The 23243-nt window shown below is 40.4% G+C and overlaps 1 protein-coding gene across 3 annotated transcripts in view; it reads right to left on the bottom strand.

Moving 5' to 3' along the window:
* ST6GALNAC3 (ST6 N-acetylgalactosaminide alpha-2,6-sialyltransferase 3) overlaps nt 1-23243 on the bottom strand; it is a 331756-nt gene that overhangs the window by 164478 nt on the left and 144035 nt on the right. For all 3 annotated transcript variants that reach the window (XM_084637351.1, XM_084637352.1, XM_084637353.1), the window contains exon 2: nt 17374-17568. In XM_084637351.1, coding sequence (XP_084493477.1) covers nt 17374-17568 — 195 coding nt within the window. The remainder of the gene's footprint in view (nt 1-17373; nt 17569-23243) is intronic.

The raw sequence follows: 23243 nt of genomic DNA on the forward strand, positions 1-23243 counted from the left end.
TAAAGGAAGATTTAAGAGTGAAACTTTTAAATAGCATCCAGATTTGTTTGGATCACCTGCATCTTAGCAAAATAGAATGCATTTGTGGATAGCTGTAAATGCACTGATTTCCTAGGTAAACATTTTGCTGAAAGTAACATTAAGACGTCAGGAAGATATTACATAGGGACCAAAGCTCATGTCAGATTCATTTTCTGATACAAAGTGAAACTAGCCATCATATTACTGGAAGAGCTTAACTATAGACATGAACATTACTGATAAACTTGAACAGTTTAGCTATTGGCAAACAAATATGAGATTTAAAATACCACCAAGCACAGGACTCAGTGTAACAGCAGTTTAAATGAATTTTCCTTCACCTTGTTTGAGTCAGCTTTGTTCCTAGGCTAGAAAGACAGTAACCAGAAATTCAAAGGACTGTGACCAAGCATTCTATCAATATCAATGGGATTTCAGGTTTACAATTGATAAAGCATCACATCTATTTAAAAGAAACAGAGCCTTTCCAAGACACATCCAGGATACTTTTCCCCATAGACTAGGAAGAAGCTGCGTGTCATTTGCAGAAATTATTGGATGCAGATGAAACTAAGGAGTCTAGAAACTCATGTACGCTAGTGCTGCTGACTATATATCATCTATGTACATAGATGACAACTATTATTTCAGACAAAGATATCCAAGGATTATCAGACCCTGCATAAGCACAAAATTCCGGAAGCTAAGGAGCTCACCCAGGGATGCAAATACTTCATAGTATTTAGAGGTAAATAATGGCAATGGAATGAGATATTCATACTAGAAGGAAACACAAATGCTGCGTTCTTAAATCCTTTAGCAATTTCCTAATTTGAATGAATACCAAAATGCATCACAGAAAATTAGCTAATTATAGCACCCACATGTACAAACACTTGTCAGTGATATGCATAGTTGACATTACAAATATATATATGATTATAAAGACCTTGCGAGACAAATTTGATTTTTAGTAGAATGACAAAATTAGTGGATGAAGGGAAAACAATCGATGAAATATTTGGAATTTAGTAATTTGGAATTTTCATACAAGGGATTGGTTTTCAAGAAGTCAGGATACAACTGCATGCATACAAGTCTATAAACATTGGTGTAGACAATGGGGAAGGAGTAGGAATATTTAATATATTTAAAAGGGTGTAGCGAGAAGCAATAGGACAAAACTGAGAGGGAAATTTTACAATATCAGGAAAAGCTGAAAAAGTGATTTACTAGCATGTGAAACAATCTTCCAAGAGATGCGGCAGAATCTCCATTGCTTGTTACATTTAAAATTAGACTGCATAAAATACTCAATGTGCAAAATGGCTCAATCATGCATTAGCAGGGAGATGACCTAGAAGATCTATTCAGTCTTTATCTCTAGATTCTTTACATATGTATGTATTAAAACTATTTAGCACAAACTGTCAAAGGTATATACATTCCTCATGTTATTTATATTGGGGACACAGTGTAATTTCAGAGAAGGGGTTGGGACTAAAAATCAGGAAAAACAGAGGCCTTAAGATATATACTAATCCAGGAAATGTGCAAATCATTTTTTAGGATTCTATTATCATGGTTATTTTTTCAGAAAATGGCATTTGTACCATTCAGATAATGACCTCCTACAAGGCCTTTCCTTCCTCAGGAAATGAAAAGCAGACTGGCTAACACCTGCTAGAATGAGTGTAAGCTATTTAATAAGTGGAAGGAGAACCGTGATGTTAGTTCCTAGGTGATAATCAACAAACAAAACACTGCAAATGTTTTAGCTTTAGCTGGCACAAAATTTACCTTGCATTCTGTCAAAGTGGAGACTCCTCATTCTGAGCACAGTACAATATCACTTTTACCCATAGCTGGAAATGACTTCTAATATACTTTTGTTTTGTCAGTTTTGCCTACTCATTTTCAGTTATCACCAATCTCCATAGCTATGGAAGTCTGTTTTCTCCTCTTATGTGGTTTTGTTCTTATCTCTGACGGAGAGTCCATGGGATTATGCAAGGCTTCTACCTCAAAGGTGCTCTCATCTGGGATTATGCAAGGCTCCATCTTGTCTCCACTCTAAGGCAATGTATATATGATGCCATTAGGACGATTAGTAAGGAAGCATGGTCTGTGAAGTCTTCTAGAAGCTTTTTGTTTCTCTCTTTGGATCCATATTGTTGAGTGCCTTTCCCAGTGTCTGAGGGTACACTGGCTGAGTCTCAAACCAGTTAAAATAGAGGTAATGTTTATAGAAAACAACCAAAAGACACTGCAAAGAAATGTGTCCTACCAACTGAGGGTATGTTTCTGCCATTGGTCACTGAGACTAGCAATCTCAGAGTCAAGTTAAATTCCTAATTACTGCTGGACAATCATCTTTCAGCAAAAGCCAAGATAGCTTATTATCACTTACATCTGGTTGCAAACTTTTCTTTCCTATTCCGCTCTTACTGCAATTGTTCATGCCTTTGTCACTGGCAGACCAGATTACTGTAATTAATTCTACTTGGGACTATACTTGGAATCACTCAGAAACTGAAGTTGGTGCAGAAGCTCATTTGTTAAGCGCAACTTCTTACCACCAGAATATCAGTGCAGTGTTTCAGAATCTGTCCTAATGATTGTGTAATTCTACATGGTATTTTTAGGGGAAGTCATAATAAGCCTTGGTGAGAACAGTTTCAGTGAAGTTAGAGGGGGGAAGCCAGACAGCAGGGGAGCCAAGATGGAAACTGATGAAAGAAACAAGGCAATCGTTGTAGACAGTGCATGAAATTGGTTTGGAAGTGAAGGGAAATGGGACAGAAATTGGAGACCTTACACAAAGCTTTATCAGAAGCCAGGTGAAATTTGTTATGTGAAGATGATGCTATGTCCCAAACTGAAAAATATAAATTTGGTTGTAAATTAAGTGTGCTTTTGATCAACTACATAATTTCTTCTTTGTCACCAAATTTTGGGTTATTGTTATACTATGGGTCAAGTTCTCTCTTCCAATCCATGTGTATAGTTTCCACTAAAGTTGATTTGCATGTGCAGTTCTAAAATTTAAGTGCATTTCATTGGAAGAGTTTATAAAACTGTGGCGTCGAAGGGAGTATTCAGAGGAATCTGAGGATATTCTGGGCTCGGAACGTTTAAAATAAATAATCATTGGTTCAACACAGTAAGCTCCAAAGACCAAAAAAACCTCCTTGCTCTCTAGCAGTATTTCTCTGAATCTTAGGAATAAGTCACATCTGAAAGGAATGGTTTAACGTTACCAGAGAAGGGGGTCAGCTCCAGAACCAGGAAAATCAAACCAAGCCACTTTAAATGGTGGAATTTTAATAAAGGACCTGTGACAGTCCATTCCAGCACATCACAGCAGCAGGCTAATGTTCAACTTTTTTCCCCTGGAGAAGTACTGATCCAAGACCTGCCCCCTGAGGCATTTAATCACTTTGAAATCCAAAACCCAACGTCCTTACAGGCAGGTCTGCAAAGCTACACATTCAAAAACAACATTCTTGATTGGCATACAGAAGGCTGGTGTGAACAAGGTTAAGTCTGGGGCACCGCTGTGGTGAGAGAATGAAGGATGAATTGTTGATATTAAGTGACTAGCCAATGCCAAAATGATTGGAGTAATTTCAGTATTCTAGATTTGGGAATTTTATTTAATAGTGTTACCTCCCCCCAACACTGATCTCAGGAGGTAATCCAGGAACTGGCTATTTTTTGGGACCCAGGGACACATTTTAGAGTTCACCCTCTACCCTGCTGTTTGTCTCTTACTCAGTAGGGTGTAAGTGGCGCGAGCCAGGACTCATCCTATATATATATATATATAATATAATGCATCTCTGTCATACATACTGTGATCTGTTATACAAGCCTTAGCCTACAACAGAAACTTTTTGCTGGTATAGTAATGTCAGTTAGGGGTGGAGGTTTTGTGACATTTTTATACCCTCAAAAGCCCTAGTGTAGTCACAGTTATACTGACATGTAAGTGCTTTTGCTGGAATAGCTTATTTTGCTAGAGGAACTGGTATAAACCCTCCTGGGAAAAGCACTTTTTTGCTAGTATGACCTGTCTGCACGAGGAGGCTTTGCTGGGATAGCTAGACCAGCACACTCTTCCTCGTGCAGACCTGGCCTAAGAGTATCGAGGTGCAGTTCAGCAGTTATAAGCACACAGAACTCTAAAGGGACATCTTTCAAACAATCAAAACACCAAATAAAACCATAAAAACCTTGCCTGGGTAAAAACATCCAATCGCTAAAAATGGAGAGAACAGTAAGTAAACCAAAGCAAAATGTTAAACCAAAGCATGACTAAAGAAGAGAGCCTGGCAGCAGAATCTCAAGCTACCAAGCTTCAGCTGTGACAGATGGCCACCGACAGCAAATTCCAAAGAGAAGGGCCTTCAAGTAAGAAAACAGCAGCTTTGAAACTGGACAATAATTGGCAAGATTTTCAGTATCAAGAGATTGCCTCTTGAGCAGTTTTCTAACCACGGCATGTGTGAGAAAGTGGCTGGCACTCTGCCTACCTGAAAGGAAGCATTAATAGCTTTGGTCAATAAAAAATCCAATATCACACCCTACTGTTTTTTTGTTTTTTTTTTAAACTAGCCAAGATGGGCAGGAGTCCAGCTCGCAAATGATGGGACATTGTTGTTTCAGCTGACCTGTGAGTCCCACTGAGCAACACTCGATGAAACTCCAAGAAGGATGTTTATTTGCCACCAGTGCCAGCCAGATCATCCTTAAATTACCAAGTTGTGTCTATGAACAGGTGTATGATCTTCATAATAAGAAAAAGAGGACTTGTGGCACCTTAGAGACTAACACATTTATTTGAGCATAAGCTTTCGTGAGCTACAGCTCACTTCATTAGATGCAATAAGAAAAATTCTGTTCTGATGCAGAGTGAAAGCATTTTAAGTTTAGAGGCAGCTTCTCCTGCCTCCCACTGACCTGATCAGTTTACCTAGGCCTCATCTTCTGCTAATTGGTCTAGAAGACCCATCTTTATTTTCCACTGTTTTGTTCTCATTCGTGAAGTTATTAGACCAAAACCATTTGCTCCTCTTTTGACTATAGTTAACTCACCTTGCTTCTTCTGGACCTTACATAACCTTATAACTTCCCCTAAAAAAGGGAAGATCCTGGGAACTACAGGCCAGTCAGCCTCACCTCAGTCCCTGGAAAAATCATAGAACCCAGGTCCTCAAAGAATCAATTCTGAAGCACTTAGAGGAGAGGAAAGTGATCAGGAACAGTCAGCATGGATTCACCAAGGGCAAGTCATGCCTGACTAATCTAATTGCCTTCTATGACGAAATAACTGGCTCTGTGGATGAGGGAAAAGCGGTGGACGTGGTGTTGCTTGACTTTAGCAAAGCTTTTTACATGGTCTCCCACAGTATTCTTGTCAGCAAGTTAAAGAAGTATGGGCTGGATGAATGGACCATAAGGTGGATAGAAAGTTGGCTAGATTGTCGGGCTCAACGGGTAGTGATCAATGGCTCCATGTCTAGTTGGCAGCTGGTATCAAGTGGAGTGCCCCAAGGGTCAGTCCTTGGGCCGGTTTTGTTCAATATCTTCATAAAGGACCTGGAGGGTGGTGTGGATTGCACCCTCAACAAGTTTTCAGATGACTCTAAACTGAGAAGAGAGGTAGATACGCTGGAGGGGAGGGATAGGATACAGAGGGCCCTAGACAAATTAGAGGATTGGGCCAAAAGAAATCTGATAAGGTTCAACAAGGACAAGTGCAGAGTCCTGCATTTAGGATGGACGAATCCCATGCACCGCTACAGACTAGGGTCCGAATGGCTCACTAGCAGTTCTGCAGGAAAGGACCTAGGGGTTACAGTGGACGAGAAGCTGGATATGAGTCAACAGTGTGCCCTTGTTGCCAAGAAGGCCAATGGCATTTTGGGAGGTATATGTAGGGGCATTGCCAGCAGATCGAGGGACGTGATCATTCCCCTCTATTCTACATTGGTGAGGCCTCATCTGGAGTACTGTGTCCAGTTTTGGGCCCCACACTACAAGAAGAATGTGGAAAAATTGGAAAGAGTCCAGCAAAGGGCAACAAAAATGATTAGGGGACTGGAACATATGACTTATGAGGAGAGGCTGAGGGAACTGGGATTGTTTAGTCTGCGGAAGAGAAGAATGAGGGGGGATTTGATAGCTGCTTTCAACTTTCTGAAAGGGGGTTCCAAAGAGGATGGATCTAGACTGTTCTCAGTGGTAGCTGATGACAGAAAGAGGAGTAATGGTCTCAAGTTGCAGTGGGGGAGGTTTAGGTTGGATATTAGGAAAAACTTTTTCACTAGGAGGGTGGTGAAATACTGGAATGCGTTACCTAGGGAGGTGGTAGAATCTCCTTCCTTAGATGTTTTAAGGTCAGGCTTGACAAAGCCCTGGCTGGGATGATTTAATTGGGGATTGGTCCTGCTTTGAGCAGGGGGTTGGACTAGATGACCTCCAGAGGTCCCTTCCAACCCTGATATTCTATGATAACATCTGCCATTTTGCTAGAAACATACTCTCTGCTGATGGTTGTAACATAAGTCTTTTGTCTCCCCGCTTCAGTTCTCTCTTCTGAGCTGACCAGTTGCCCCAGGCCTTTGTTTTTCTAGACATTTCCAAATGCTCTCAAGCCAATTCTCACATTCTCTCTCATTTGGAGATCTGTCCAACATACTTATCAGGTGGAGAACACAACTGGTCACAGTACTTTTAGGGGTCAAGCTCTGACATACATGAATCTTCCATTGGCTAACTGTATAACATCTCAAAAAGGTGACCAAACCCTGTGGAAACTCTCAATATATGCAACCTAGTCAGAACAGCAAAAACATATTCTAACGTAATTGGGCATCAACTGCAAAGGCTTAATCAAAACACTTATCTAGTCCATCAGTCTGTGGTTATTAAGGAGGCAAGTCTTATTTCCATCCTCCCAGATTCTTTATGGGAAAGATGAATTAACACCTGACAATACAGATCTGACTGGGGGTAGCGTCTACTCTTTAAAAAAAACAAAAACCTGTCCGCCACCTGACACACACACAATTCAGACTTGATGTAAAGCGAATTTAACTCTTTTGAATTTGTTGATTTGACATTTGGCCTGTACCCGATCTTTCTCCTCATGAAACTCTGTCATAGCTGTGGCCAGCACAGATTCCGTCACTATAAATGAAAAAGGATCTGCCCGCAGGCTGCCTTCTGTTGAGGACACATCTTTGGAACTCACTTCCTTCCATTGGTTCATAACAGCCTGTGTTTTTGGTGGTCCTTGCAGCATGCTCTCAAGATTATCTTTTTGCCCTTACGAGGAGGGAATGTTGGGGAAAAATTTATACTGATTCCTTCAGGTAGGCAGAGTGCCAGCCATTTTCTCACAAATACCATGGTTAGAAAACTACTCAGGAGACAATCTTCAGTGACTCTGAAAAAGATTTGGGGCTTGAGTGGATAATCAGCTGAACATGAGCTCTCAGTGTGATGCTGTTGCCCAAAAAGCTGAAGTGATCCTGGGATGCATGAACAGGGGAATCTTGAGTAGGAGTAGAGAGATTATTTTACCTCTGTTTTGGCACTGGTGCGACTGCTGTTGGAATACCGTGTCTAGTTCTGGTGCCCATAAGTCAAGAAGGATGTTGATAAACTGGAGAGCGATCAGAATGATTGAAGGATTAGAAAATATGTGATAGGCTCAAAGAGCTCAATCTATTTAGCTTAAAAGAGAGATGGTTAAGGGGGTGATTTTATTACAGTCTATAAGTATCTACATAGGGAACAAATATTTTATAATGGTCTCTTTAATGTAACAGACAAAGGTATAACATTATCAAATGGCTCGAAGCGGACGTTAGACAAATTCAAATGTGGAAATGGAAATGTGTACATTTTTGGTGGTGAAAGTAATTAGTGGTCGATTCACTGTCCATCACTGACCATTTTTAAATCAAGATTGGAAGCTTTTCTAAAAGTGATGCTGTAGGGATTATTTTGGGGAGATTCTATGACCTGTTTCAGAGTAACAGCCGTGTTATACAGGAAGTCAGACGAGATGATAACATTGGGCCCTTCTGGCCTTGGAATCTATGATTCTCTGAATGTGTGTTACAAATGAATATGAATACAAATACTGCAGTTGCGCTCTCAGAGGTGACTGTTTGAGTCCTACATATAAATTTTATTTTGAAGAGTGTACCAAGGACTCCCAGGGCTTGGGTTGGTATGCTCGTGTAGTTAGTACAAATGAACTTTATCCACCCCTGAAAGAAAATGTCTCTGGGCACGATCTTCATTAAAACAGTCTATACAGTGGATTGTACGTTGAAACCATCTATAGATCCTTAACAAATTATTTTTGAAACTTTGTAAGACATTCAGAAGAACATTGTACAGTATGTAGTTTTGTCTCCATTATTGCAATAAGGAAATTACTGAGTCTGAAGAGATGTGAGATGAGAATAAACAAAACAGAAGAGCATTTGCAGGGAAGGAAGAGACAATAAATTGAAATGTTTTTAAAAATCACTTCAATTCTTAAGGCGTTACAAAAGACAAGATCCTGAAAGAAATGACTGACTGGGTGCCATTCATGTGTGAAATATTAACGGTCAAGCAATTTTCTATGATAGTCAGTTGTGTTTATGTGGGGTTTTATGATGCAAGGTCACGAAGACCTGATTCTTCTCACTTACGCCAGTACACATGAGAAACAACTCCACTGAAGTCATGTGAGCTACACTGCTGTAAAACTGGTGTTTTCATTTAACCCAAGTCTGATGCTACTCTCCAGGGTTCTTTCCACAGCTACTGCCTTCTGCATCGTGTAGCAGCTGCCTGATGTGTGCTTTATCTTCCTCAAAGACTCCTTAGTGTTTCCACTGTTCCTTTGGTATTTCATGTCTTTAGCCCCTTTTGTAATTTGCGGTGATATTTGTATCTAGTGAGCTGTAGCTCATGAAAGCTTATGCTCAAATAAATTGGTTAGTCTCTAAGGTGCCACAAGTACTCCTTTTCTTTTTGCAAATACAGACTAACACGGCTTCTACTCTGAAACCTGTCATTAAAAAGAAACTAACTTTTAAGCTTCCAGAGCTTACTTTCTTTGTGAATTTCTTCGTTTAGTTATGGAATTTTTATAGGAATGCAGCCTATTGTGACTGGACCAATTACCTCCTCATTATTTAGAAATATGTTCGATAACTATGCACTTTCTGGTACTGAAATGATAGAATCTCCACAGGTGGTAGGCAAATACACAATATAGCCTGTGTTCCAACCTCTTATGTCAATTTTCGTATTGCCTTAGATAGTTTTGCATTTAAAATGCAATGCAACACACTCCCCGCCCCCACTGCCCACCACCCCCCACGCTGCCCCACTACAACTTTCTAGCACCCTGGCCCCCAGACTCACTGGGCACTCCCACTGCCCAGCACCCCCAACAACTCTTCCTCCGACAGACCCACTCTTCCAAGCCCTGCCCCCCAGCCACATTCACTGGACCCGCTGGTAGATGATTCTGTGTGCTGGGCTGAGCGAAGAGTGCTCCAACAGGGCTGCATGGGGCCGTCTCTGCCTTCGGCCCTGCCCCCTGCTGGACGGACAGCAGCAATATTTGAATTATTAGGCGCCCCTAGAATGCCGGCACTCTTAGGCATGTGCCTAGGGGGAAATCCGGACTGGCCTCCTAGTGTTATTTATTATTGGGATATCCATCTGGACAGTAAATATTGGGCCAAATGCACCCTTGTTGTGCCTCCACTGATGTCAATAAAATTACACCATGGATGAACATGGTCAACAGACTTCTATCATTTTTAAAAAAAAAGTCTACATTTGGTTTGCGTTCACATAATTCTTTCCCCATTTACTTGGAAAATCTCGTATGAGAATGTTCTTCTTAAGGCAGATCTGCAGCAATTTACAGCAGCTGAGAATCAGCCCCTTTATTTTCAGAGTCAGATAAGTACATTATCAGATGTTTTGCAATTCTTTTGCAGCACGCTCAGTCTCTAGAGAATCCCACCACCTACTGACTGCTAATGTTCTTATTTTAATATAATCTCGTTCCCTTGAGTGACCTTTTTTATAAAAAGATAGGTTTCAGAGTAACAGCCGTGTTAGTCTGTATTCGCAAAAAGAAAAGGAATACTTGTGGCACCTTAGAGACTAACCAATTTATTTGAGCAGAAGCTTTCGTGAGCTACAGCTCACTTCATCCGATGCATACTGTGGAAAGTATAGAAGATCTTTTTATATACACAAAGCATGAAAAAATGGGTGTTTACCACTACAAAAGGTTTTCTCTCCCCCCACTCCACTCTCCTGCTGGTAATAGCTTATCTAAAGTGATCACTCTCCTTACAATGTGTATGATAATCGAGGTGGGCCATTTCCAGCACAAATCCAGGGTTTAACAAGAACGTCTGGGTGGAGGGGGAGTAGGAAAAAACAAGGGGAAATAGGTTACCTTGCATAATGACTTAGCCACTCCCAGTCTCTATTCAAGCCTAAGTTAATTGTATCCAATTTGCAAATTAATTCCAATTCAACAGTCTCTCGCTGGAGTCTGGTTTTGAAGTTTTTTTGTTGTAATATCGCAACTTTCATGTCTGTAATCGCGTGACCAGAGAGATTGAAGTGTTCTCCAACTGGTTATTACCAACAGGAGAGTGGAGCTGTGGGGTGGGGGGGGGGCGGGGAACCTGAATTTGTGCTGAAATGGCCCAACTTGATTATCATACACATTGTAAGGAGAGTGATCATTTTAGATAAGCTATTACCAGCAGGAGAGTGGGGTGGGGGGAGAGAAAACCTTTTGTAGTGGTAAACACCCATTTTTTCATGCTTTGTGTGTATAAAAAGATCTTCTATACTTTCCACAGTACGCATCCGATGAAGTGAGCTGTAGCTCAGGAAAGCTTATACTCAAATAAATTGGTTAGTCTCTAAGGTGCCACAAGTACTCCTTTTCTTTTTATAAAAAGATAGCTTTTTTTCCTTTCTGTAAAGAGGTTACACTAATTGATATACAGAATAATATTGCCTCTTCTGAGCCAGTGAGTGCTTTTTCAGCTGCTTTAGGGATGAACTCCCCTAAATACTTTCTCAAGAGAGCCAGAATGACATTGTAACATGAAAGTTGAATTTACTCTGCTGACTTCTACATAATACTTACAACAAATATAAGCTCATCTAACCACTCCATGCACTGCCCTCCTGCTTTCATCTTTACCCAGAAAGTGAAACTCCAGATTATTATTTATCAATCATTCCAGCATTACATTACTCATTCGGCTGGGACAGTTACATGTCAGAAAATGGTTCTGTATGTATCTAGCACTAGAAAATGGAGACAAAGTGGTGGAATAAGATAAACAAGAAACACTGAAAGAAGTAAAACATTTGATCAGAACTGGTGCTCTAGGGTACACGCCTGCAAAGCAAGCATTTCTTTTGGAATCTAAGAATCTTTCTACTCACTGGGAGTCGGGATTCCTGAACTACATGCCTGGTTCCAACACTTCCCCATTGTGTAGCTTTGGGCAAACTCAGGGATTAATTTATTACAGGGCTGAGCCCCAGCACCTCAAGGCTTGGCAGTTCAGAGCACCAGCACCCCCTTGGGGTTTGCTGCACCAGTTAGGAATGTAAAATATAGGCTTGAGCACCTCTTTCATTACAAATTAAGCACTGGGCAAACTATGACGTCACTGGGCTTCAGTTAGGGTGACCCACACAGCAAGTGTGAAAAATCGGGAAAGGGGGTGGGGGATAATAGGTGCCTATATAAAAGACAAAGCCCCAAATATTGGGACTGTCCCTATAAAAAACAGGACATCTGGTCACCCTAGCTTCAGTTTGCCTGAGCGTAAAATGGGTTGCTTAATGTTCCAAAATTTCTCTGAGATCCTTGGACAAAAGGCACTAGGGAACTGCACATCATTCCAGATTTGTTCACTAGACATCACTGCATTATTAAAAAGGATTATTTTAGTTGTTTGGGGATTTTTTAAAGAAAAGCATGACTATTACAGTCTATCCTGTTCTACACAGGTTTTCTATACTTTCAATGTCCAGTTCATGAAAGCACTTTGAAAGCAAAGGAGTCACTCTCTTCCTTTCTGAGTTATGACTGTAGTTGTATGGACAACAACATTAATCTTTCACAGTCTTTGTTTACAGTAGGAGTTTGTAGACCATCTGAGAATGTACCTTTCCAACCCCACTGTGTAGCCTGTGTATAGTATTTGGATGTATTTATTATAATGAGTTTAAAGTGTTATTGTGGCTATATTCTAGATTTGCTATCCATAAGAAAATGGTAAACTCAATGAATACTGATCGTGGAATAAAATAAACTATTCAAAATTCTCTTTTCAGGGTTTACAATCGTATGACTTTACATACTTTTAGACTTGCTTAGCATCAGGCTTCACACTGTTAATGTGTTTAAATCTGAGGTCATAAAGCTGCTAATTAAATACATGGTGTTCACTAATTTGGCAGGATCTCTTTGTGGGGTTGCAATTTTTGAGAGCAGTTTCTCTTGTACCTGGTTATGATACACTGCAAGTAAGATCACATGAGCTTTTGGGGGTAGGGGAGGAAGCTATCAGAATGACAACAGCCCTCAATTAAGTAAGTGTTGCAGCACTATATCTTAAAGTTATACTTGCTGTATTTAAAATAAAAATGCAAGGAGAAAAGGTTATTTTCACAAACAGGCAGAAGATGGTTCTCAAAAAGTAGATTTCAACACAATTGTCACAAAAAAGCTTGAGATATAGAATCAAAGAAATTAGAGATGGAAAGTCCTATAAGGTCATCCAACCCATCCATCTCCTTGTCACTGGAAGACCATTCCCGATAGAATACTCATATGCTTTGTCCAGTCTAGTTTTAAAATACCCAGTCAATTGTAATGGAACTAGATGGTTCAAGGGATTGGAATGAATACAGTTACCATCATCACTGGTTACCAACTGAGAGCTGCTTGTTGGCCGCTGTAAACAGTAGGTGGTCTTCACGCAGGTCACAGTCGACGGATGATCACATCACTGAAACCATTATTATAATGAATACGAATTCTCTTGGCAGGAAGATGGGGCTCAAAATGAGCATGAGACTGAATTTATCCTTTGATCTGTATAAGTAAACGCTCCAGGTCAGGTTTTAGGCAGAGTGGCAGATCAGTTTGGAGGAACTGGCAGTGCTGTTGCCCATGCAGCACTGGTTCTGTGGAGAGTGCATTTTCCTCTCTGGGCTAATCATAGAGCTTTTTTCCAGTAGTAAATACAATTTTAAATTAAATGTGTGTTTTCTGTAAATGCTCTGTGGGGAAAGGATAAACACGAAGTGTTTGGGCCTCCAAAGGAAGCAGGCCTAGCGGCTCCAAAGCACAGTCTTCATCCACTCCTTGCATCCCCCAGAGGCCTCTCTTCATGGACTCGGGTGTAGGTGGGGTGAACAGGAAGATACTGGCTGGAATGGATGGATGCAAATTGTTCCTTTGGCTTAGCAGAAGTTAGTCAAAAAAAAGATAACATGATCATATTAACATTTCTGCCGAGTCCCATGCAGGGAACCGGAGACAGCTGCATTTGGAGTCATTATCAGGAACTGGGGGCCGGGTCCAGAGCCAGTGTGGAAGCAGCTAGCTCTAGCCTCCCACAGGTGGTCCTGCCAGTGTGGGGACATATCTCTGGGTGGATCTTCTCAGATTGTTTCTTAGGGCAGCATTCCATTCCATTCCATTTTGAATTAAAGTGGGAAAGGATTGGATGCTGCTGCAGCAAATTCTCTGAAATCCATGAGCCCCTGAATGCAAACTTGGGACCTTATATTTTAGAAATATTGCATTAGTCAGAAAAACTAAAGTGTGTCTTAGCATAACAGGTCAGGACAATAACACTTAATATCCGATTTACATTAAATATAGTATGTTTACTGAACACAAAACCAAATTTTTATAGCTGTTGCTATAGCTACAATTCAAGGAAACCATAGCAACAATATTGTATTATGTACAGCCTTAATTAAGGATAGTTAAATCACATCTCTCACCACAATCGAAGTACTCCCATGTAATCTAGTTATATTTCATCTTAAAATGTTTGTTATTTTTTGCAAAAAATATTTCATGTCATTATGTTACTAATTCCCACACACAATGAACTAGAAATATCCCTTTTGCTGCCACATTCTGCTAGATGTTCACATTTCAAAGTGATATACATGCATCACCCTTTAAAATGTACCTATTTTGTGATAGACATGTTTATGTCACCACTTACTGATTGTATAAACTTTCCTATTATGCATCAGAGATAGCTTTAACTTTAATTACTGAGTGACTACTTTCTCATAACATGCCCAATTTTCCAAGTCCTATCAATTCAGTTATCCCCCAAAAGAAACCAACTGCCTGAAATTTCACAGCTATAGCTCATCCTACGGTTGAGCTTTTTTGGGGGGGGCGAGGGAATATGGTAAACATCAGGAAAAATATCTTCAAGTGTATGTGTAGTTCATCTTTAAACATTTTTCTCGCCTTTTTGTCTTGACAGATGGCTGAAATGGCATGGCAGAATGTGTTCTGTTTTGTTGCTTTACTTAGGAAGAGTGCCTTTCAGTAACTCTGGGGCGGCAGGGTACTAGAGGATGTATGCAAAGAAGTATGTAGCATGCTCCCTTGCCTCAGAATGGGAGGCTGTGGGGGAGAGAAGGGGAAGGGAAATGGAGTGGGGGGTATGAAAGAAGTGCAAGGAGCTATCAGAAAGGCGGAGCATAGAAGAGAATATAGAATGGCAGCAGACAAGACTGGGGATCTGATGGGGTACAAGGAGACAGGGAAGTATACAGGGTGCATGCACTAGGGATGTGGGAGGGCAGAGACAGATAGAATGCTTGAAGTTGTACATTAGCAGCACAGAACACCACAAGAACATCTGCAACTCTGAAATTAGAGGGAATTGAACTCAGCATCTTGTTGGATGAGACAACTGCTGTTTTAGGATTCCACCAATAAGGCAGAAGGGTATCTAATCATTGTAAGATATAGGGTACAGCATATACATACATATTCATTTTTACTTCTAATGCATCACTCTAAAATAAAAACTATTAGTCTAAAAAGGCTGTGAGAGAACTACAAAGACGAGCGGCATGAAAGCTTTTCACACAGCCGACACAAAAATCTCCCTCACACAGGGAATAATTAATTCGAGAGCAGAGTATTCACAATTAGCAAGGCATGTTCAGTATCCTCCTCATCACTGTTAATTAGCAAATATTAATGTAATCTGCATGTTTGAGGGGGAAAACAATTAAAGTTACTAATTAAAAAAATCCTCCGTGGCCTCAGCTACACTGCGAATAATGTCTTGCTAATCGATTAATCAGTCACCGATTATCAGACCACTCAGTTCCATCTCCGATGTATGGGCTCATCTACCTGGGATTCCCAGCACAGACACGCAGGCTAGCAAGCTAAAACTAGCAGCGTAGCCATAGTGGCAGCTCAGGCTAGCTGCCCAAGCACAATCCTGCCCGCCCCCCAGGGTAAATACTTGGGTGTCTAGCCTGAGCAGCTGCCTGTGCCACGCGGTTATATTCAGCACACTAGCTCAAGCAGGGGTAGCACATGTCTCTCCACCCTCACTGGGAAGGACACCTCACAGCGGCAGGGTAAATGTACTTTTGAAATACATTAAGGAAACAATCAGTAAGCGTGGAGCTACCAGTGTTTCTACATCCAACACCTAACCTCTTGGAGAACGAGCTGGTTCAGGGCAATGGCAATAGGATATTAAGCCCTTCTCCTCCAAGGCTGCCGGTTTGAATCCAGCTCAGATTGGCAGCGACCAAATGATTTTGGTGGCTTAATTTACACAAGTTGGTGGCCTCCATCCAGTTCACATAGTGTCCTCATCTCAAACCCACCACCACAGTTGGCAGTCGGCAGCGTCAGGAGACAGGCCCACCTTATTAGCTGGCATGGAGAATTAACTGCCCTTTCGCCCTCAATGAGTTCCTCAATCACTTTTAGGTTTAAGGCACACTGGATGAAATCCTGGCCCCAGTTAAGTCAATGGCATAGCTCCCACTGACTTCAATGAGGCCAGGATTTCACTCACTGACTCAAGAAGACTTCTTTCCTCCTGCTTGTCCTGTGCGTTTCTGTAGGCAAATGCACTCTAGGGCTCTCAATTCTGCATCTTTCATGAACACTACATTCATTACAAACGTTAAAAGCTTTTAAATGTAACTCCCTACAAAACTACAATTTCTTGCTCTGGTTTTCACCTTTGACACTGTAATGGTGAAACAATTAACCTATCCCATGCAGTTAGAAAACTAAACGAAAAACAGCTGCACTCACGAAGTGGGGGAAAAAATACCTTCATTCTCAAAAAAGACATATTCAATGTACTCCGCACATGAATCTAATAATTATTACTTCCTTAAGCAAAATAAACCAAACAAAGACAATAAGACTGTAAAAGCATTTTATTGCTTGCCAGTGTAAAAAAGGAATAACTATCAGAAAGAGCTTGTAAAACAGATTCATGTTTTAATGTTATTGAATTTATTTCAATGATTTGCACTTATGCACAAATAGCAAACAAATTCTGAAGACAGAGTGGAGAAGATTTCAGTAAAATAAAAACAAATAATAAATATAACAACAACAACAATAATAATAATACAGGAATACCTCCAAGAGTGCCAATAGCATCAGAGTCCTTAAAGTACTGGAGTTGACGTAAACTGGAATCTTTGCAAGATGGCTTATCAACAAGACCCAAACCAAACATTTTGCAAATGATGAAATAACACAAATTAAAACACTATATGATACACAAGTGGAAATGAAAATCCAACAATCTTCAAAATAAGCTGACATGCTGTATACTAAGTATTAATGCAATATTTAAATTAAACCACACAAAACACTAATCTGATGCTGGCTTTCTTATTCATACACTTTTGCTGAATGGTGCCCTTCTTTCCAGCCATCTCCTGAAAAGAACTACCCAGAATTTTGAGTTCAGGTCACTGTTCTTTTAAAGCTCTGGTTATGGAGATTACAGAGTTTAAACTATCTGAATTTTTAGAAGGTTCCTTTGGTTTTGAAAAACATTACCTACTTAGATTTTTCAGTGGGACATTTTCTGTCAGGACAGTTAAAACTCTTATCTGCGGCCAGTGAGATGGGGGTTTGTTGAGCACATGGTTTGCTCTGTTGTTTTTTAAATGCTTCATTTAGTTACCAAATTTATTGATTACATACTTTCTAGCCATTGCTCTAGTAGAAGTTCTTACCTCTTGTGTTTTTATATTTATATATCCATAGTGAGTTCTGAGAGGTCGCTTTTGTTTGTCGGAAAACAGCATCCATTTCACATCAGTTTGTCCAAAGCAGTTTAAAATCAAAGGGAAGTTTACTTCATTGGTAAGGCGAAAAATGATGACGAAGAGGAATGCTGCTACGGAACTTACTGCAATAATGGACTTTCTCTAAAATTGGAAAAAAAGAGCGTTTTACTAAAAATATAAGGATCAGTTTCAAACAACAACAAATCTATATATGCAATATCCATGGTAAGTAGTCTTTCCCTTTTTCAAAGCTTTATCTGCTTGTGCCTAGTGCAGGGAGCTGTAACTGCTAAGGCTGCTAGATCCCAGTAAGATAGGCAACTGAATAATTTTGCATCTTAAAACTTGAATATCCGTCACTTTAAGAGTTTTGCCTAAGGCTGGTTGAAAAAATAAAAACATTTCTTGTGAAAAAATTCATCCCATTTTTAATCAAAATGGCAAAAATATTAACCAGCTATATAGCTGGCTGAACAAAGGAAAAATCCATCTTGGAATGTCACTTTAAAATCAAAATTTGAACAGTTTCAATCTGTAGTTCCCCTGCATGGCATACATGACTGGTCCTCCCACTTTTGCACAAAGCTGATGCACTGAAAGAAAATACACATGATATCTGTATAGGCTAAAGTGATACATGATTGTCCCTTTCTCGTAACAGATTCTGATCTCATTTATTACATGTTAATTCTAAATCATTCCAATAAAGTCAGTGGAGTTACCCTGGATTTACATACTCTAACTGAAATCAGAATCTGACCCGTCCATTCCTTAGAATAAGTGGACCAGACTTTCTGCTTCTTTCCAGGCTCACAAATTGACAAAGTGAGCCCTTATTACCAAGGACAAGTTGACCTCAATTGTTAATAATTTAAAAGGTCTCTTGAATGGCCACTTAAACCCTGATATTCACCTCTAATCCACCTAGACCTGAACCCGCCTAGTCTTCTAACCAGGAAAAAGTATTAATTACAGCTGCAGGATGGTGACACATTTCAACATAATGACTTAACATATAATTTGATGAGTCCTGCACTTTTAACGAGAGCAGAGAAATTGCTTCCAAACTACTTAGGGAAAAAGCATGCCCAGCTAGTGCAAGTGGCTAAGGACTTTAGACACAACAGAACTATACAGTTTACAGAAAACATTGTTTAAAGGTTTTGTTGGAGGAATATGCCATTTATAGGCTTGAGGTATTTATATATTACTCCCACTGGATTATTGCTTTACCTCGTTTGTGTCTATTTAATCACTCTATTGAAAGTAATTCCATCATTGTAAACAGCCATATAAATGGAGCTTCAGTAAGAAGAAATAAATCAAGCACCTTGAGAAGGTACAGTCTTTAAAGTACATTTTTCTCTTAATGATGGATATCAAAATCTGACTGCTAATGTCTGTATTTAATTGCAATCCAGAATAGTTGCAACTAGCCCAAGTCGCAGATCTGCAGTGGCTATTATGTGTGGATGCTAGCTGTTGTACAGGGGTAGCTGGAGAGATGGAAGAATGAGAGGACACAAGATATAATCTTTTCCTCACCTGGAGTTTCATTTGACTACATACTGATTCAACAGACTGGAGAAATTAAAATTCAGTTCTGGGTTATGTTGGTCATGTTGGTGTTGTGTGTTTTTCTCCTTACACAGAAAACATCATATAAAAGAACAACATGAGCTTGGCGGGGTCCAAATAACCATGTTTACTGAATATATACAACATGCAAGGACTAGCTTAATATATACACTACTGCTCTGGTAGGGTTCTGGTGGCTTCTGAACACAGAATACAGTGAGCTCCACTAGAGGGCTCACAGATTATATAAAGAGCTACTATCCTATTCCCATATACACCGCAGTTGGCAGTATAGTTATGGTGGGTTAGTTAGATGATTTGTCTGTTTTGAAATCTTGGAACACAGTAGTTTGATGAATAATGGGAGGCAAGACAGGTCGAGATGGGAAATCAGAGATGTCATAAATATAAAGGGAAGGGTAAACCCCTTTGAAATCCCTCCTGGCCAGGGGAAAGCTCCTCTCACCTGTAAAGGGTTAAGAAGCTAAAGGTAACCTCGCTGGCACCTGACCAAAATGACCAATGAGGAGACAAGATACTTTCAAAAGCTGGAGGAGGGAGAGAAACAAAGGGTCTGTGTGTCTGTCTATATGCTGGGTTTCTGCCGGGGATAGACCAGGAATGGAATCTTAGAACTTTCCATGTCAAGGTTCCTCCCCCACTCTGAACTCTAGGGTACAGATGTGGGGACCTGCATGAAAAACCTCCTAAGCTTATCTTTACCAGCTTAGGTCAAAACTTCCCCAAGGTACAAAATATTACACCCTTTGTCCTTGGATTGGCCGCTACCACCACCAAACTAATACTGGTTACTGGGGAAGAGCTGTTTGGACGCGCCTTTCCCCCCAAAATACTTCCCAAAACCTTGCACCCCACTTTCTGGACAAGGTTTGGTAAAAAGCCTCACCAATTTGCCTAGGTGACTACAGACCCAGACCCTTGGATCTTAAGAACAATGAACAATCCTCCCAACACTTGCACCCCCCCTTTCCTGGGAAATGTTGGATAAAAAGCCTCACCAATTTGCATAGGTGACCACAGACCCAAACCCTTGGATCTGAGAACAATGAAAAAGCATTCAGTTTTCTTACAAGAAGACTTTTAATAGAGATAGAAGTAAATAGAAGTAAAGAAATCCCCCTGTAACATCAGGATGGTAGATACCTTACAGGGTAATTAGATTTAAAACATAGAGAACCCCTCTAGGCAAAACCTTAAGTTATAAAAAGATACACAGACAGAAATAGTTATTCTACTCAGCACAATTCTTTTCTCAGCCATTTAAAGAAATCATAATCTAACGCGTACCAAGCTAGATTACTTACTAAAAGTTCTAAGACTCCATTCCTGGTCTATCCCCGGCAAAGCAGCATATAGACAGACAGACCAGACCCTTTGTTTCTCTCCCTCCTCCCAGCTTTTGAAAGTATCTTGTCTCCTCGTTGGTCATTTTGGTCAGGTGCCAGCGAGGTTACCTTTAGCTTCTTAACCCTTTACAGGTGAGAGGAGCTTTCCCCTGGCCAGGAGGGATTTCAAAGGGGTTTACCCTTCCCTTTATATTTATGACAAGAGAGAATGGGGTTATTGAGGGGAGAATGGAAACCAGGAGAGGTGCTCCCTCCAGTGATGAGTTTTAGTGAATAAAATAAGAGGCAAGTTATTCATAAACTGTTAAAAAAGTTAAAGCAAGCAAGTCTGAAGTGCAGAATAGGCGTATGATAGAATAGCTTATCTAACTTCCAGAACCCTAAGAGCCTGTGAACTTCTCACCAAGTGCATTACAAAAGATTTACGTTATATTGCAACAAGCTGGCTAGTGTGGGCACATGTGCCATTCCACTGTTCCAGATGGAATAGGATCTGTTAGGTTACATATGAAAGCTTTTAACAGTTCTGAGTGGCCAGGCTGTGCAGCACAGTGATACCCAGGGAGCAATGAGGGGGTATAAATTTGTTGCATTATTTACTCCATTTAAGACTTTCCCCCCACTAAATAATACAACAATTTAAAGGGGATTGCCAGAATTTATTTGAATACATGTTTTCACTACATCTGTAAGCCTTGTTTGAAAAAAAAAACCACAGCTACAAGACATGGCATTGTATTCTATTCCACCACCAACAGATGTCACCAATAGATAGCTGTCTACCTTCCAGCTTTACTGAAGACCTTTAATCATAGACGCTGACTCTGTGGGTGCTCTGGGACTCAAGCACCAACCGAAAAAAACAGTGGTGCTCAGCACCCGCAGGGCTGGATTAATCTTTTGTTGACCCTGGTGCCAGACTGTGGCCCAACCCCCCCATTCCACTTGCACTCCACCCAAGGCCCTGCCCCCACTCAGCCTCTTCCACCAAAGCCCCACCCAGTGCTCCATCCCGAAGCCGCCTGCACTCTGCCCTTTCCGCCCAAGGCCCCACCCATGCTCCAACCCAAGGCCCCACCCCGCTCCATCCAAGGTCCCACCCACACTCTGCTCCGAGGCCCTGCCCGTGCTTGGCCTCTTTACCCTGAGACCCTGCCCATGCTCCACCCCGAGGCCCTGCCCCAGCTTGGCCTCTTCCCCCCTGAGGCCCTGCCCACCACTCACACAGGGGTTGAGGGGGCAGAGGAGAACCCACCAGCAAAAACAAAAGTCAGAGACTACCTTTAATAACTCCTTGGAGGGGGTGTGGAAGGTTCAACCAGGTCGTGAGAATCAAGTTATCACCCCCAGCTGGCTTTCCTACAAAGACTAAAAGGTTTCTTTAAAAAAAGTCAGAGGGAGGAATTTTTCTGCATTAGAAATGCAGAGCATGTCTTTACATAGAAGATTCTACAATGTCTGGAGAAAGAGTGCCATGACGACCTCACAAGAGAGCTGAAGGGATTTTTAATCAAACTATTAAATTTGGATATTTATTTTATTTTTGATAACACACATTTATATTTATTTAGCTTTTTGAAGAAAGGAACTTTTTTGCTAAATGACAGGTTTCAGAGTAACAGCCGTGTTAGTCTGTATTTGCAAAAAGAAAAAGATTGCAGGAGAGTGGGGTTGGGGGAGAGAAAACCTTTTGTAGTGGTAAACACCCATTTTTTCATGCTTTGTGTGTATAAAAAGATCTTCTACACTTTCCACAGTATGCATCCGATGAAGTGAGCTGTAGCTCACGAAAGCTTATGCTCAAATAAATTGGTTAGTCGCTAAGGTGCCACAAGTACTCCTTTTCCTTTTTTTTTTCTTTTCTTTTTTTTTTGCTAAAGATTCAGCATATTCATTTGTTTCATTAGGGTGTGAGAACCACAAGCACCCATTCTCCAAGACACACCCTCCTACAAGTCTACTAGCGAAACCAAGGAAGACCAGAACTGACAGCCCTCAGAATGGCTCTGGTTAAAACCCAAGCAGAAAAAGACCCTACTGACCTAACTTTCTAGCTTTTTTAAGAAGCAAAAAAAAAAAAAAACAGGCACATGATCAATACCTAAAAAATGCTCTGCCTGTCATTTTAAACAGAAGTATACCCCTCTAAAGAGGCTTTTTTCCAGCCACTCAGGAAAATTTTTCCATAGGTATTCCTCCTGTAGTGTTCCTTGTGAACTCCCCCTGCTAAAAAAGAGACATTGTCACTTCTCCTTTCCTGAAATTTACAATTTAGAATTGGATTAAAAGGCTTTTTAAGTCACACTGGGTCATTAAAAATATGGATGGAGCCATATTTATAGCTTACTGCACAATTGCTAATCTCAAAGCTTCTGCATATCAAAATTTTAAGCACCTGCAAAACCAATCATTTGAAATTTTGCCGCACCAATACAGAATTAAATTAGCAAATTACAATAGGGAGAAATCTTGTTCCTGCTTTATTTTTCGTTTCAGGTAGTTGCAAACAGCCCTTTAACAATGGAAACTTTTAGAATCTATTTCCTCTGACAGGAACGTTACCTATATGAAAATCCCAGTCAATCTATAAACTTTTCTCACTAATTTAATATAGGCATTTTGATGCACTTGGCATTTTAATTAAAAAATATCTAGTTTTAAACATGTTCCGTAGCAAGGTATAGCAGATAATAGATTTTTAACAGATTCATAGCTGAATGACTTTCAAGCTATATTAATTTTCAGATGCTTTTATTCCTTTTACAACAGTGCTAGACTTTAATCTAGCAGGGAGTTGCTAGAAGAAAATCACCATATTCGTTTACAGTGGCCAACAGGCTTTTGTTTGTTAACTTCACTCAGTAACCAAAG

This window comes from Lepidochelys olivacea (assembly GCF_965140295.1).
Source record: "Lepidochelys olivacea isolate rLepOli2 genome assembly, chromosome: 8".
In the NCBI taxonomy this organism is placed as follows: domain Eukaryota; kingdom Metazoa; phylum Chordata; order Testudines; family Cheloniidae; genus Lepidochelys; species Lepidochelys olivacea.